At 42.2% G+C, this 14,331-nt stretch overlaps 1 protein-coding gene across 4 annotated transcripts in view; it reads right to left on the bottom strand.

Moving 5' to 3' along the window:
- Positions 1-14,331, bottom strand: part of ints6l (integrator complex subunit 6 like) — a 163,304-nt gene that overhangs the window by 83,742 nt on the left and 65,231 nt on the right. For all 4 annotated transcript variants that reach the window (XM_072595653.1, XM_072595652.1, XM_072595650.1 and 1 more), the window contains one exon: positions 2,070-2,253. In XM_072595653.1, the coding sequence (XP_072451754.1) occupies positions 2,070-2,253 (184 nt within the window). The remainder of the gene's footprint in view (positions 1-2,069; positions 2,254-14,331) is intronic.

The following is a 14,331-nucleotide window of genomic DNA, read 5'->3' on the forward strand; positions in this document are numbered from 1 at the left end:
TGAATCTGTTGGTGCGCAGCTTCAAGCTTCTATATCTTCAGCCTGACGGAAGTAGTTGGAAGACAGCATTAGCTGGGTGGGAAGGGCCTTTGATGACGTTGGCACCTTTCCGCAGCAACGAGCCATGTCAATGGAGTCCATGAATGGAAGATTGGCTTCCATGATGGTCTGGGCTGTGCGCACAACTTTCTTTAGTTTCTTACAGAACCTTGCAGAGTAGTTGTCATACCAGGCCATTATCCACCCAGATAGAATGCTTTCTATGGTGCATCTGTAAAAGTTGGGAAGAATTCTTATGGACGTGCCAAATTTCCTAAGCTGCCTTAGGAAGAACAACGTGCCTCTTGACCATCGCATCTACATGGGAGGTCCAGGACAAGTTGGTGGTTGTCATCACTCCTGTTTGGGGGGGGTTCTAAACCAGAGAACACCATTTAAAAATAACAGGGAATGCCATTTCGAACCCAGATGAGGAAAGAATTTTTTTAAAAACTTATACAGCTTTTGAAATTCTTCAACCCAGAAGGCTGTGAAAGCTTAGTCTTTCAGTATGTTTAAAGTAGAAGCTGAAATTTTTGTTTAACAATAGCGAAAGTGGAGAAAGGAATTGGATGGATAAAACGCATTGAAGCATTTTGATTAGGCACGATCATATTAACAAGTGAAGTATGCTTGTCGGGCTAAATAGCCATTCCTGTTGTTATGTGTCTATGGCCTCAAATCTTATATTGATTATTGCAATAACCCACCTGGTTCACTAATGTTTCCTCCACATCTCGCCTACAACTGTTACCAGACCCACAAAAAAAGTGTCGACTCTTAACTCCCCTCTGAAATGGCGGAGCAACTCACTCAGTTCAAAGCAAATTAGGGTCAGAAAACAAATGTCAGCTTAACCAATGATGTCCACATCCCATAAAACAAAATCCTGTTTTAGAAAACATCGAGTATGCATTCCACAAAACTGGTGTCCACAGCATTCGCACTAATTAGACTGGCATCTCCTATGATTACTGTATTATATTTGACAGTGCCTCAAAATTCCTGATTTATACCATGCTATTTGTCACTGCTATTCTTTGTTAGGATACAAAAGACTTCCACCAATGTCTCTTGCTTCTTATTGGCTGACACATCGCTAACATATCTGATACCATGTTTCATTTTGGTGCTTTAGAATCTTTTCCCCTGAGAGACACATCCAATTTTGGAAACTTGTCATTCATCAGCTTCCGTCTGGATTTAGTCAATCTCTTACCCTAGACTGGGAGACTCATCCAATCTCAAAACAAGACAGTTAAATGTGGGAATTTACTTCGGTGACTGAGGCAAAATATAGTCACACCACAGAAGGACTAAGTAATGACAAACAATAAACAAAAAAAAAACCCATGTCAAACCTGTGAAGGTACCTTCATCTTGTCTGAACATCATCCAAGATACTTGGCCTGCATGCCTGAACTCAGTGCCTAGCCCCTTTATCACTGGCTCACTCAGGGCTGTAAAGTGTACATCGGTTGAATGCACTGCAACAGCTCACTGAAGTTACTTTGACAGCATTAGTCACAGCCACCATAAGAACACAAAACTAAGATGATCGACAACACAAAATGACATGACTCCAATGCAATTTGGATATAAATTATTAGTCCTTCCCTGAGCAAATATCAACACCACTTCAGTGGTGAAGAGAACCTCACCTATCACTTTCAGGAGTAAATAGGTATAGACAGCAAATCCACATTAATGCTGCTCATGTCCCAGTGACATAACTTGTTTTTAACGTAATGACTTTAAGAATTCTACAAGGATCCACACTCTGATGTGTAAGTGGGCATCAATAAAATGTGATTTTCTGACAATTATCCACTCTAGCAGTGCATTCACTAAGAGACTAATTTATTAGTATTACCACAACTTAGTAATCATTTGTTTCAGCATCTTAATGTCCAACATTCACATCATCACTTACCCAACTGCACCCACTAACCACCCAGACAGAAGTACTAAATTCAGCTCAGAAATCTAAATCAACTTCTTTCCCTTGGTCAATGTGATTGTTCACTCACCTCCTGTTACTTCACACATTTGGGTTACTGCAGACTCATCTGAAGGTACACTGCCAAGTTGCTCTGCTTCGAGAGATGAAGCACCAGGGAGACGAAGGACCAGCGCAAACAACCTCTGATCCCAACGGAATGGCTCTTTTGTTAATTCACTGCCAGGTAGGGGGGAATTTAATGGCAGGTGAAGCTGCAATAGGAAAATAAAATTCAAAGAACAAATATGATGTAACATTTTAGTAATGTGTCCAAAATCAACAACACAGAATTTAATGCCCTTCGCACGGGAAAGTTTTATTTGACGGTGGGAGGGGCAATTAAGCAGGAAGATTGAGATTGGGGATGCGGTCACCTCCAACCTAAAGATAAAGCAGTAGGCTAACTATGTGGTAGAATACCAAGCAAACCACTACAGGAGGAGAGCACCCCCCCCTCACAAACCCACTCAACATATGGTCGAGGAATCCAGCATCTGCAAGGTGTCCCCACTGGGAGCCATACCCTGATCCAAACCCTCTCATCCTCCTTCCCCACAATATTGTCCTATTATCACTCACCTGTGGCCTGGGATCCAGTGATTATTATGAGCATTGAGCATACCAGCAGTAACCACCGGCAATTCCACTCAAACACTATAATTAGCAAGCAGCTCATTCACCCTCACGGTCCAGGAGCAGGGAACGTCTACTGCTGCTTAATCAAATGTCTGATTGACACTTAACTGAACAGAAGTGATATGGTAGTCTCACCGATTCTTGAGCTGGTGTGTGAGACCCCCTTCCCCTCCATTAAATGCCACTCTATTTCAGTACAATTTATTCTGGGAGTACTCCCTAACTGCATTTCAACCAGCACAGGTCAGATTGTTGTTTCAGGACATAATTGCCATACACCAAGTGACATGATAAATATATAAAAAAGAAAAAAAATACTTAAAATCCGACAAAATCGAACTATTCTGAAAGTATTCAGCAGTAGTCAGTATCTGCAAACACGACCCAACATTCTCTCTCACACACACTACACGCACTATTTTTTCCAAACAAGTCAAAACACACTTTTTTCAGAACAGGTCCTGTATTTTTATAAACATTCCAACTTATACTTGTACGACACATGGGATCAAAAACACAAGGCAAAGAGAAGGCAAACGAAATGTTAGCTGAAGGTAACAAGGGACGGACAGCCTAAATTCAACATTGGACAGTAATCACAATATTGTGTAATAAGGTCTGTCACAACCTCAGCACATCCTAAACTGACTCAAACAATTCAGGGTATCCAAAGTGCTTTGGACACAATTAAGTAAAGATGAGCAGAGCTTGGTCATCTTGTCCATTAAGTCTGCTCTGTTATTCTGTGCTCTGTATGACATTATTGCAATTACAGATACTTGGCTGAAACAGGGGCAGGACCAGCAACTGAATGTCCCAGGATTTAGATGTTTCAGGTATGATGGAAGGGAATGTAAAAGGGATGGGGGAGTTACATTACTGGTACAGCAGTATTTCACAACTGTACTGAGAGGGGATACATCAGAGGACTCATGCAGTGAGGCAACATGGGTAGAACTCAGGAATAGGAAAGATTAAATCACAATGCTGGGAGGTATAACACAGGCCTCCCAACAGCCAGCTGGAGATACATGGGAGAATATGTAGACAGGTTTTGGAAAGTTGTTAAAAAACAGCAGAGTTGCTGTGATGGATGATTTTAACTTCCCCCGTATTGAATGAGACTCACTTCATGCTAGGGGTTTGTATGGGGCAGAAGTTGTAAAGATCATTCAGGAGGGTTCCATGACGCAGTACGTAAACAGTCCAACCAGGGAAGGGGTTCAACTAGACTTGGTTTTGGAAAAATGAGCCTGGTCAGGCGAGTGAAGTTTCAGTGGGAGAGCATTTCTGCAGCAGTGACCAGAACAGAGTGAGTTTTAAGATACTCGGGTATAGGGATAACAGCAGTTCTTGGGTGAAGATGTTAAATTGGAGGAAGGAAAACTATAACAACATTAGGCAGGAACTGGAGAATTTTGATTTGAGGCAGCTGCTTGAAGTAAATGCGCATTGGAATTGTGGGAGTATTTCAAATGGCAGTTGATAAAGAGTTCAGGAGCGGCACGTTCTTGCAGGAATGAAGGATAGGTGTGGCAAGTTACATCAACCTTGGATGACTAGGGCTATTATAACCTTGATCAAAAAGAGCTCTAAGAGGATGTGAACTGACAAAGCCCTCAAGGTGAATAAGGAAAGTAGGAAAGAGCCTAAACAAGGAATTCGAAGGGCTAAAAAGGGTCAAGAAAAATCATAAGCAAAATAGGATTAAGGAGACTCCAAAGGCTTTTTATAAAGAAAGCAAGAGGGTAGCTAGGGAAAGGGTTGGCCCATTCAAGGACAGAGGAGGGAATCTATGTGTGGAGCCAGAAAAGGGAGGGGAGGTCCTAAATGGATACTGTGTGTTGATATTCACCCAAGAGAAGAAATTTGAGGAGGATAAACTCAGGAAAGAGAGTGTCGAATTTCTAAGCTAAGTTGCTATGAGAAAGGAAGCAGTGTTATGCATCTTAAAAAGTATTAAGGTAGGTAAGACACTGGATCCTGATAGGATCTATCCCAGAACATTGAGGGAGGCAAAAGAACAAATTGCTGGAGCATTGACAGATAGCTACCCACAGGTGAGATCCCACAGGACTGGAGAATAGCCATTGTTGTCTCGTTGTTGAAGAAGGATAGCAGGGATAATCCAGGAAATTACAGGCCTGTGAGCCATGTCGGTGGGAGGGAAATTATTGGCAAACATCATCAGGGACAAGATCTATACACATTTAGAAGCAAATGGACTTATTAGTGATAGACAGCACGGTTTTGTGCAGGGGGATTCACTAACTTGATCGAGTCATAGGAGACAGAAATAGCAGTGGAAGGATGCTTTTGGGAATGGAGGGCAGTGACTATTTGGTGTTCCACAGGGATCAGTGCTGGGCCCTCTGCTGTTTACAATCTACATAAATGACTTGGAGGAAAATGTGGATGGTCTAATTAGTAAGTTTGTGGACGATACAAAGGCTGGTGGAGTTGCAAATAGTGAGGAGGACTGTCAGAGGATACAGCAGATCTGGGCAGAAAAATGGCAGATGGAGTTTAATACAGACAAACACAATATGATGCATTTTGGAATGTCAAGTACAGGTGGAAATTATATAGTGAACGGAAGAACCCTTAAGAGTACTGATATGCAGAGGGATCGAGGTGTGCAAGTAGATAAGATAGTAAAAAAAAGGCCTATGGTATGCTTGCCTTCATTGGAAGGGGCACGGAGGATCAGCAAATTATGCTAATACTTTATAGAACTTTAGTTAGGCATAACTTGGAATACTGCTTACAATTCTGATCATCACACCACCAGAAGGATGTGGATATTTTGGAGAGGGTACAGAAAAGGTTTACCAGGTTGTTGTCAGGCATGACAGATTTTAGCTATGAAGAAAGGTTGGACAGACCGGGTTTGCTTTCCAGTAGATGAGGTGTTTGGATGTGCAAGAAAATCTCTGCAGATGTGAAAATATCCTTTGAGGTCTTGAACGGAGGTGACAGCGCAGGTTTTACATCTCCTGCGGTGGCAAGAGAAGGTGTTGGGATTGGAGGGTGAGTTGGTGGGGAGCATGGACCTAACGAGGGAGTCACGGAGGGAATGGTCTCTGCAGAACGCAGATAGGGGTGGGGAGGGAAATACATCTCTGATGGTGGGGTCTGATTGTAGATGTCAGAAATGGCAATGGATAATGTGCATCGAACAATCCCACTGTCCTGGAGCTGACACTTCAACTCCCCCTCCCACTCTGCCATGGATATACAAGTCCTGGGTCGCCTCCACCACCAAATCCAAGCCACCCGACGCCTAGAGGAAGAACGCCTCATCTTCTGCCTTGGGACCCTTCAACCACACGAATCAATGTCGACTTCACCAGTTTTCTTATCTCCCCTCCTCCCACTTCGTCTCAAATCCAACCTCCAACTCGGCACCACCCTCTTGAGCTATGCTAGTTGTCATCCTCCTTTCCACCTATCCGCTCCACCTTCCCTTCTAACCGATCACCTTCCCAGTTACCTTCCCCCATCCTCCTATTCATCTCTCAGTCCCCTTCCCCCCCTACCCCCATTCCTGATGAAGAGCCTATGACCAAAACGTCGATTCTTCTGCTGCTCGGATGCTGACCAGCTGTGCTTTGCCAGCACCACACTTTTCGACTCTGCTCTCCAGCATCTGCAATCCTCATTTTCTCTATATTCTAAACAAAAAGAGAAATTGCTGGAAAAGCTCACGAAGTCTGGCAGCATCTGTGGGGAGAAATCAAGAGTTAAGGTTTTGCGTCCAGTGCCCCTTCTTCAGTACTAAACTAGTCCTAAACTATTGTGAGGACTAGTTTAATTCGGAGGAAGGATCACTGGGCTTGAAACCGTAACTCTGATTTCTCACCACAGATGCTGCCAAGCCTGAATGTTTCCTGCAATTTGTTTTTGTTTCTGATTTCAAGCATCCACTGTTTTTTCAGTTTTTTTAAAAAACACATATTCTAATCTCATTTCCCAGCACCTTCCCTTAGCCTTGTATGCTGTGGAATTCCAGCACAAATTTATATAGTTCTTAAATGTCTTCAGGGTTCCTGCCTCCATCATCCTTTCAATGGAGTGCTCCAGATACCCACAACCCTCTGGGTGAAAATATTTTTTCCTCATATGCTCTGTAAATCTCCAGCTACTTACCCTAAAACTATGCCCCTGGTTATTGACTCCTCTGTTAAAGGGGAAACAATTCTCCTTATCCAAGCCCCTCAGAACTTTGTACACATCCATCAGATCCATCCTTCTCTGCTGTAAAGAAAGCAACTGCAACCTCTTCATAGCTGAACTGCTGCAGGCCAGGCAACATCCTGGTGAATCTCCACTGCACCCCCGCCACGTAATCAAATCCTTCCTATAATGTAGCGATCAGAACTGTGCACAGTTCTACAGTTGTGTCCTAACTAATGTTTCACATTAATTCCACGTGCTTCTGGTTAAGTTGGAGCATTATCAGAACAGCCCCACAGTCACTTCCAGTGAAGGGTCATTTCCTCCATCATACCAGGTCAAAACATTCAGTGACCTTCAACGACTCTTCCACTTAGCAAAAGTCTAAATGTTTCATCTAGGAAAAGGTTCTAGTCCAAGGGAAGAAGTGAACTGTTGAGTGAACATCTGCAAAATTGTTAAGGTCTATCCTATTTCTAAAGTCGAAAATAATCTGGAAATATTGATAGGACAACTAAAACATCAAAAAGGAAAATAAATAATTGATTTATTTTATTCAATCATTAATTAAATCAGATCAAGGATGACAGAACAGGTGACGTGTCACAGATGCCACACATGGGGAATCCTGGATGCTAACATGATTAAGGGTAAATCTGTTTGTAGTTAAGTGTTTGCAGTTTGAGGAGCAACATAGAACATACAACATAGAACAGAACAGCACAGGAACGGGCCTTTCGGCCCACGATGTTGTGCCAAACATGACGCCAAATTAAACTTGGTCCATATGCTTCCATTCCCTACACATTCATGCATTTATCTAAAAGTCCCTTAAACGCCCCTTTCGTATCTGCCTCCACCACCACCCCGGTAATGTGTTCCAGACTCCTAACAATCTCTGTGTAAACAAAATTGCCCCTCATGTCTTCTTTGAACTTTCCCCCTCCTCACCTTAAAAACATGGTTTTAGACATTTCCAACTCTGGGAAAAACGTTCTTACTGTCAACCCTATCAAGGCATCTCATCATTTTATACACTTCTATCAAGTTGCCCTCCAGCCTCCGCCACTCTAGAGTATTAGCCTCTCCTCATACCCTCTAATCCAGGCAATATCCTGGTAAACCCATTCTGCACCCTGTCCAAAGCTGCCATATCTTTTCTGTAATGTGGCAACCAGAACTGAATGCAATACTCTTAAGTGCAGCCTAACCAAAGTCTTACAAAGCTGCAACATGGCAACCTGACCATTGTACTCAATTCGCTGACCAATAAAGGCAAGCATGCCTCCTCATCTATTTGCCCAGCCACTTTCAAGGAGCTATGGACTTGAACCCCAAGATCCCTCCATACATCAAGACTGATCAGGGTGCTGTCATCAACTGTAGACTTTTCCTTAACATTTGATCTCCCAAAGTGCAGAACCCTATATTTAGCCCGATTAAACTCCATCGGCCATTTCTCCGTCCATATCTGCAACTGATGTTTAATTCTGCTATATCCTTTAACAATCTTCTACACTATCCACAACTCCACCGATTTTTGTGTTGTCTACAAACTTACTATTTTACTGATCTACATTTTTATCCAAGTCATTTATATATACCACAAACAGCAGAAGCCCCAGTACGGATGCCTGCAGAACACCACCAGTCACAGACCTCCAGCCAGAAACACACCCTTCTATCACTACCCTCTGCCTTCTATGGGTAAGGCAATACTGAATCTAAGTAGCCAAATCACCATGGATCCCATGCATCTTAATCTTCTGGATGAGCCTGCTAGGAGTGTCTGTGTCAAAAGCCTTATTAAAATCCATTAGGTTGAGAAACAAGTCAATAAAGGCACAGTTGCAGACATTTCAGGTGATTAGATTAGATTAGATTAGATTCCCTACAGTGTGGAAACAGGCCCTTCGGCCCCTTCAGAATAAATATATTCCACTGTAAAGGAAAATTTTCAAACAAGGATCCACCACTTGCAATTAACTAAAAAAGCTTAAAGATATCAAACTTCAAGAAAAAACATATAATTATGCAAATATGGGTAACATTAACAACATCCTGGGGGGGGGGTTACCATTGACCAGAAACAGAACTGGACCTGTCATCTAAATACAGTGGCTACAAGAGCAGGTTAGAAGCTAGGAATACTGTAGTGACTCACACCTCCTGACTCCCCAAAGCCTGTTCACCATCTACAAAGCACAAATCAGGAGTGTTGCAGAACTTGCCTGGATGAATGCAGGTCTAGCATGCTCAACACGTTTGACACCATCCAGGACAAAGTAGCCCACCTGAATGGCACTACATCCACAACCATCCACTCTGACAACACTCAACAGCAGCAGATTTTGCTACTTATAAGATGCACTACAGAAATTCACCAAAGATCTTTAGACAGCACTTTCTAAACCCATGGCCACTTACCTTTAGAAGATCAAGGGCAGCAACTACAATGGTTACAGCATCACCTGCAAGTTCTGTTCTAAGCCACTCACATCCTGATTTGGAAATATATTGTCGTTCCTTCAGTGTCGCTGGGTCAAAATCCTGGAATTTTCTCCCTAACAGCAAATGGACTGCAGCAGTTCAAGAAGGCAGCGCACTACCACCTTCTCAAGTGCAACCAGGGAAGGGGAATAAATGTTGGCCATATCCCACAAGTGAATAAGTCAAAAGACTGAACCCAACATGTTAAAAAAAAGCAAAGGTTGATTAAAGACCAGTAGGATGGGACTGAGTTAAAGTACAGAGGAAACTAGCTAGAAAGATAAAACCAGATAGTAAGAGTTTCTAGAAATACTTAAAAAGAAAGAGTTAAAGTGAACCACTGATCTTTTTGAAAGGGAGACAAGTAAATAAATACTGAAGAAAAGACAGCAGATAAATTGAACAAGTATTTGTTTCTCTACATTTAAATAATACTGTTCTTTTGCTCTTCCTTTCAAAATTTTGACTTATTACCATCATGTGTACCAAGGTACATGCTTTGCAGGCAGACCATACATCAGGGAACTACCTTACATTTTCTCACATTATAATCCATTTGATAACTTTTTGGCCATTTACTTAATCTATTAATCTGTCTCTATAAACTAAACCAGAAATTGATGGAGAAACAAGTTTACATTTTGAATCCAGTGGTCACTGGTCACTAGCCTCGAAGTGTTAAATCTGCTTTCTCTCCACAGATGCTGGCAGACATTCTGGTTTTCTCCAGTAATTTCTGTTTTTGTTTCAGATATTCAACATCCAGAGTTCACTGTTTTATCTCTCTATGAATGGTTTGTATCCCTTTCACAACTTGCTTTTCCAACTATTTTTGAGTTGTCTTCAAATTTGGCTACAATATCTTGACTTCCTTCCTCCAAGTCATTAATCCGTATTGTAAACAGTTGCTTTCACTGCCTGTGAAACACCATAAGTTACAAGTCACCTATCTGGAAAAGAACTCCTTATCCCCATTCGCTGTTTCCTGCCCATCAGCTAATTCTCTACCCATGCCAATATACTAACTCCAACTCTATGGCCTCTTATCACAGAATCCCTACAGCGTGGAAGCAGGCCATTCAGTCTATACCGATCCCTCTGAGGAGCATCCCACCCAGACCCAGCCCCTACGTTGGGGTTGTAAGCCTGTATTTCCCATGGAAGGTCCACCTAGCTTCTACATCCCTGAATACTATGGGACAATTTAGCACAGCTAATCCGCCTAAACTGCACATCTTTGGATTGTTGGAGGCAACCACAGCACTCAGAAGATATGAGGACACATGGAAGAATGTGCAAACTCCATACACAGTCACCTAAAGGTGGAATCGAACCTAGATCCCTGGCGCTGTGATGACCACTGAGCCACCATGGCACCCTAATCTTATTTTAGGATTTAACAAATCTAGAATTCTTTAAGAATGCAACTACTAGAGCTGAAGAAGGAGAGCCAGTGGATGTGGCTTCTTTGGACTTTCTGAAGATTTTCAACAGTCCCACATCAGAGTAAAACTGAAAATTGGGATTGAGTTTTGTGTATTGAGATGGATAGAAAATTAGTTCACAGACAGACAACAGTAGAAATACACAGGTGTTTTTCCAAATGGCAGGTAATGACCAGTAGGATACCTCAGGTATCAATTCCAAGACCCAGCTATTCACAGTATATATTAATGATTTGGACAAGGGAATAATATCCTCAAATTTAGATGACATAAAGCTGGGTGGGAAGATGGGTTGCGAGCAGGATGTAAAGATGCGTCAGTTTGATTTGGACAGGCTGAGAGTGTGGGCAAATGCATGGCAGATATTGCATAATGTAGACAAACGTGCAGTCATTCACTTTGGGAGCAAAACAGGAAGGTAGATTATCTGAATAGTTATAAATGGACAGGGGTTGGGGTGAGAAATGTGTAAATGATAGCTGGGTGTCCTCATACACCAGTTGCTGAAGTAAAGCATGTGAAGTGGTCAAGGCGACAAATGGTACGTTGGTCTTCTTCACAAGTGGACTGAAGGGGCAGCACAGTGGCTCATTGATTAGCACTGCTGCTGCACAGCCCCAGGGACCGGGGTTCAATTCTACCCTCTGGTGACTGTCAGTGTGGAGTTTGCACATTCTCCCTGTGTCTTCGTGGGTTTCTGCCGGGTGCTCCAACTTCCTCACACAATCCAAAGATGTGCAGGTTAGGTGGATAGGCCATGCTAAATCACCCATAGTGTCCAGGAATGTTTAAGTTTCCATGGGTAGTGCAGGGTTACAGGCACAGGTTGGTGTGGACTTAATAAGCCAAACAGCTTACTTCCACACTATGGGATTCTGTAATTCTGTGTCATATAGGAGTAGGATTGTCTTGCTACAATTGTACAGGGTCTTGGTGATACCAGATCTGGAAACTCTTGCGTCATTTTTGTCTCCTTATCGGAGGAAAGATATTCTTGACGTAGAGGGACTGCTCACAAGATTTATCAGACTCATTCCAAGGATGCGAGTCAGATGTACGAGAAGTGGTTGAATCAAGCAGAATTATATTCATTGGATGTTGAGAGGGGAATCTCAAAGAAACCTATAAAATTCAACATGACTAGACAAAATTAATGCAGCAAGGATATTCCCAATGGTAGGAGAGTCCAGAACCAGGGGTCATAGTGTCAAGATATGGGCGAACAATTTAGGATAGAGACAAGGAGAAATTTGTTTCATCCGAAGAGTGGATATGGAAGAAAAGTTGAACAGTTTATTGAGTTGGGAGATCGGCCACAATCATAATGAATGGAGAAGCAGACTGAAAGGGCTGAATAGCTTACTCCCATACTTAGTTTCTACGTACCTAATTCATACGTTTGTTTGTATCCTGCTTGGTTGTTATGACAAAACCGTTCACAATGCTTTCCCAAGTAGCTCTTTTGTTTGTGTGCCTCAATAGTTCTTTCTCTACAAAACTTGTTAAAACTGCCACCTCCACTTCAATAGGATTTTTTTTAAATAAAAGAGTCTCTCTCTCCAGGGAAAGTGGATGACAAAAGCATGTCTCCAAACTGAGGTGTTTATTAAAAATTCTGATTTATTCACAGACAAAGTAATCAGGAAGAGTCAGCGTGGTTTTCAAAAGGAAACCATCTTTAACTAAATTATTAGACTTCTTTGCTGAAAATGTGTTGCTGGAAAAGTGCAGGTCAGGCAGCATCCAAGGAGTAGGAGGATCAACGTTTCGGGCATCAGCCCTCCTATTAGACTTCTTTGAACAAGTTACAGGGAGAGGCTGAATAGGCTGGAGCTATTTTCCCTGGAGCGTTGGCGGCTGGGGTGCTGTCTTATAGAGGTTTATAAAATCATGAAAGGCATGAATAGAATGAATAGGCAAAGTCTTTTTCCAGGTGGTAAAAACAATGACTGCAGATGCTGGAAACCAGATTCTGGATTAGTGGTGCTGGAAGAGCACAGCAGTTCAGGCAGCATCCAAATAGCTTCGAAATCGACGTTTCGGGCAAAAGCCTTTCATCAGGAAGGGCTTTTGCCCGAAACGTCGATTTCGAAGCTATTTGGATGCTGCCTGAACTGCTGTGCTCTTCCAGCACCACTAATCCAAAGTCTTTTTCCAGGACGGGGAGTCCAAAACTAGAGGGGATAGGTTTAAGGTGAGAGCTGAAAGATTTTAAAAAGAATCTGAAGGGCAGTTTTTCTTTCATGCAGAGGGTGGTGCATGCATGGAATGAGCAGTCAGAGAATGTAGCAAAGGTTGGTACAATTACAACATTGAAAAGGCATCAGGATAGGTATGTGAATAGGAAGGGTTTAGAGGGATAAAAGCCAAATGCTGGCAATTAGGAATAGGTCAGACTGAGATGCCTGGTCGGCTGGATGAGTTGGACCAAAGGGTCAGTTTCCCTGCTGTTTTACTCTATGAGTAACATGCGCTTGTAGACTTAGTGCACTTAGATTTTCAGAAAGTGCCATATCAAAAGGTTATTATGGAAAATAAAAGATTATAATAATGTGTCAAGGGTAACATTCGCACAAATACAAGTTTGGCTGCTAGCAGACAATAACAGTATGTATAAATGGGTCTTTGCTTGATTGACAGGATATCATGAGTGGAATCCTGCAGGGGTCTGTGCTGAGCCCTCAATATTTACAATTAGCTCAATGTCTTAGATGAGAGAGCAAAGCCATGGCAGCTAAATTCACAGACGCGATCAAAATAGGAAAACATATTGCAAAGACAATATGAAGGAAGCTGCAGATAGATACAGATACGTTGACCAGGCAGACATATGTCAGATGGAATGAGAAAACGTGAAATTATTCATACTGTCAAGTGAATATTACTTAACTGGAGAGTGACAAAAGAATATCAAGGTGCAGAGAGATTTAGGTGTTTGTTAGCATGCAGGTACATCGTGTAATCAAGGCAGTTAATGGGATACTATCTTTTAGTACAAGAAGAACTGAACATAAAAGTAAAGATGCTGTGCTTCAGTTATACAGTGTGTTGGGGAGACCACATCTTGAATACTTGGTGCAGTCTTGATCTCCTCACTTAAGGAAGATTTTAAAACTTTGAACCACTTCCAGAGGTTTGCCAGATTAATATCTGGAATGAATGGGTCAATGTATGAGGAAAGGTTAGACATGGTGGCCTTGTTTCCATTGGAGTTTATCAGAGTAAAGGATGACTTGATGGAAGTATATAAGATCCTGAATGATCTTGACAAGGCGGACATGCAAAGAAAGCTTCTCCTTGTTGGTCAATCCAGAACTAGAGGGCATTGTTTCCAAATTAGGGGTGGCCCTTCCAGGGGAGAAAGGAAGAATTTTTTTTCTCTCAGAGTTGCCCATCTTTGGAATGCTCTGCCTTAACTTGCAGTGGAGCTGGAATCACTGATTTGTTTTAAGGCAGACATGGATTGATATTGACAAACAGGGGAATAGGGAATCCAGGGTTACTGGGGACAGATGGGAATGCTAAATTTGAAGCTCAAACTGG

This window comes from Chiloscyllium punctatum, chromosome 25 (genome assembly GCF_047496795.1).
Source record: "Chiloscyllium punctatum isolate Juve2018m chromosome 25, sChiPun1.3, whole genome shotgun sequence".
NCBI lineage: Eukaryota > Metazoa > Chordata > Chondrichthyes > Orectolobiformes > Hemiscylliidae > Chiloscyllium > Chiloscyllium punctatum.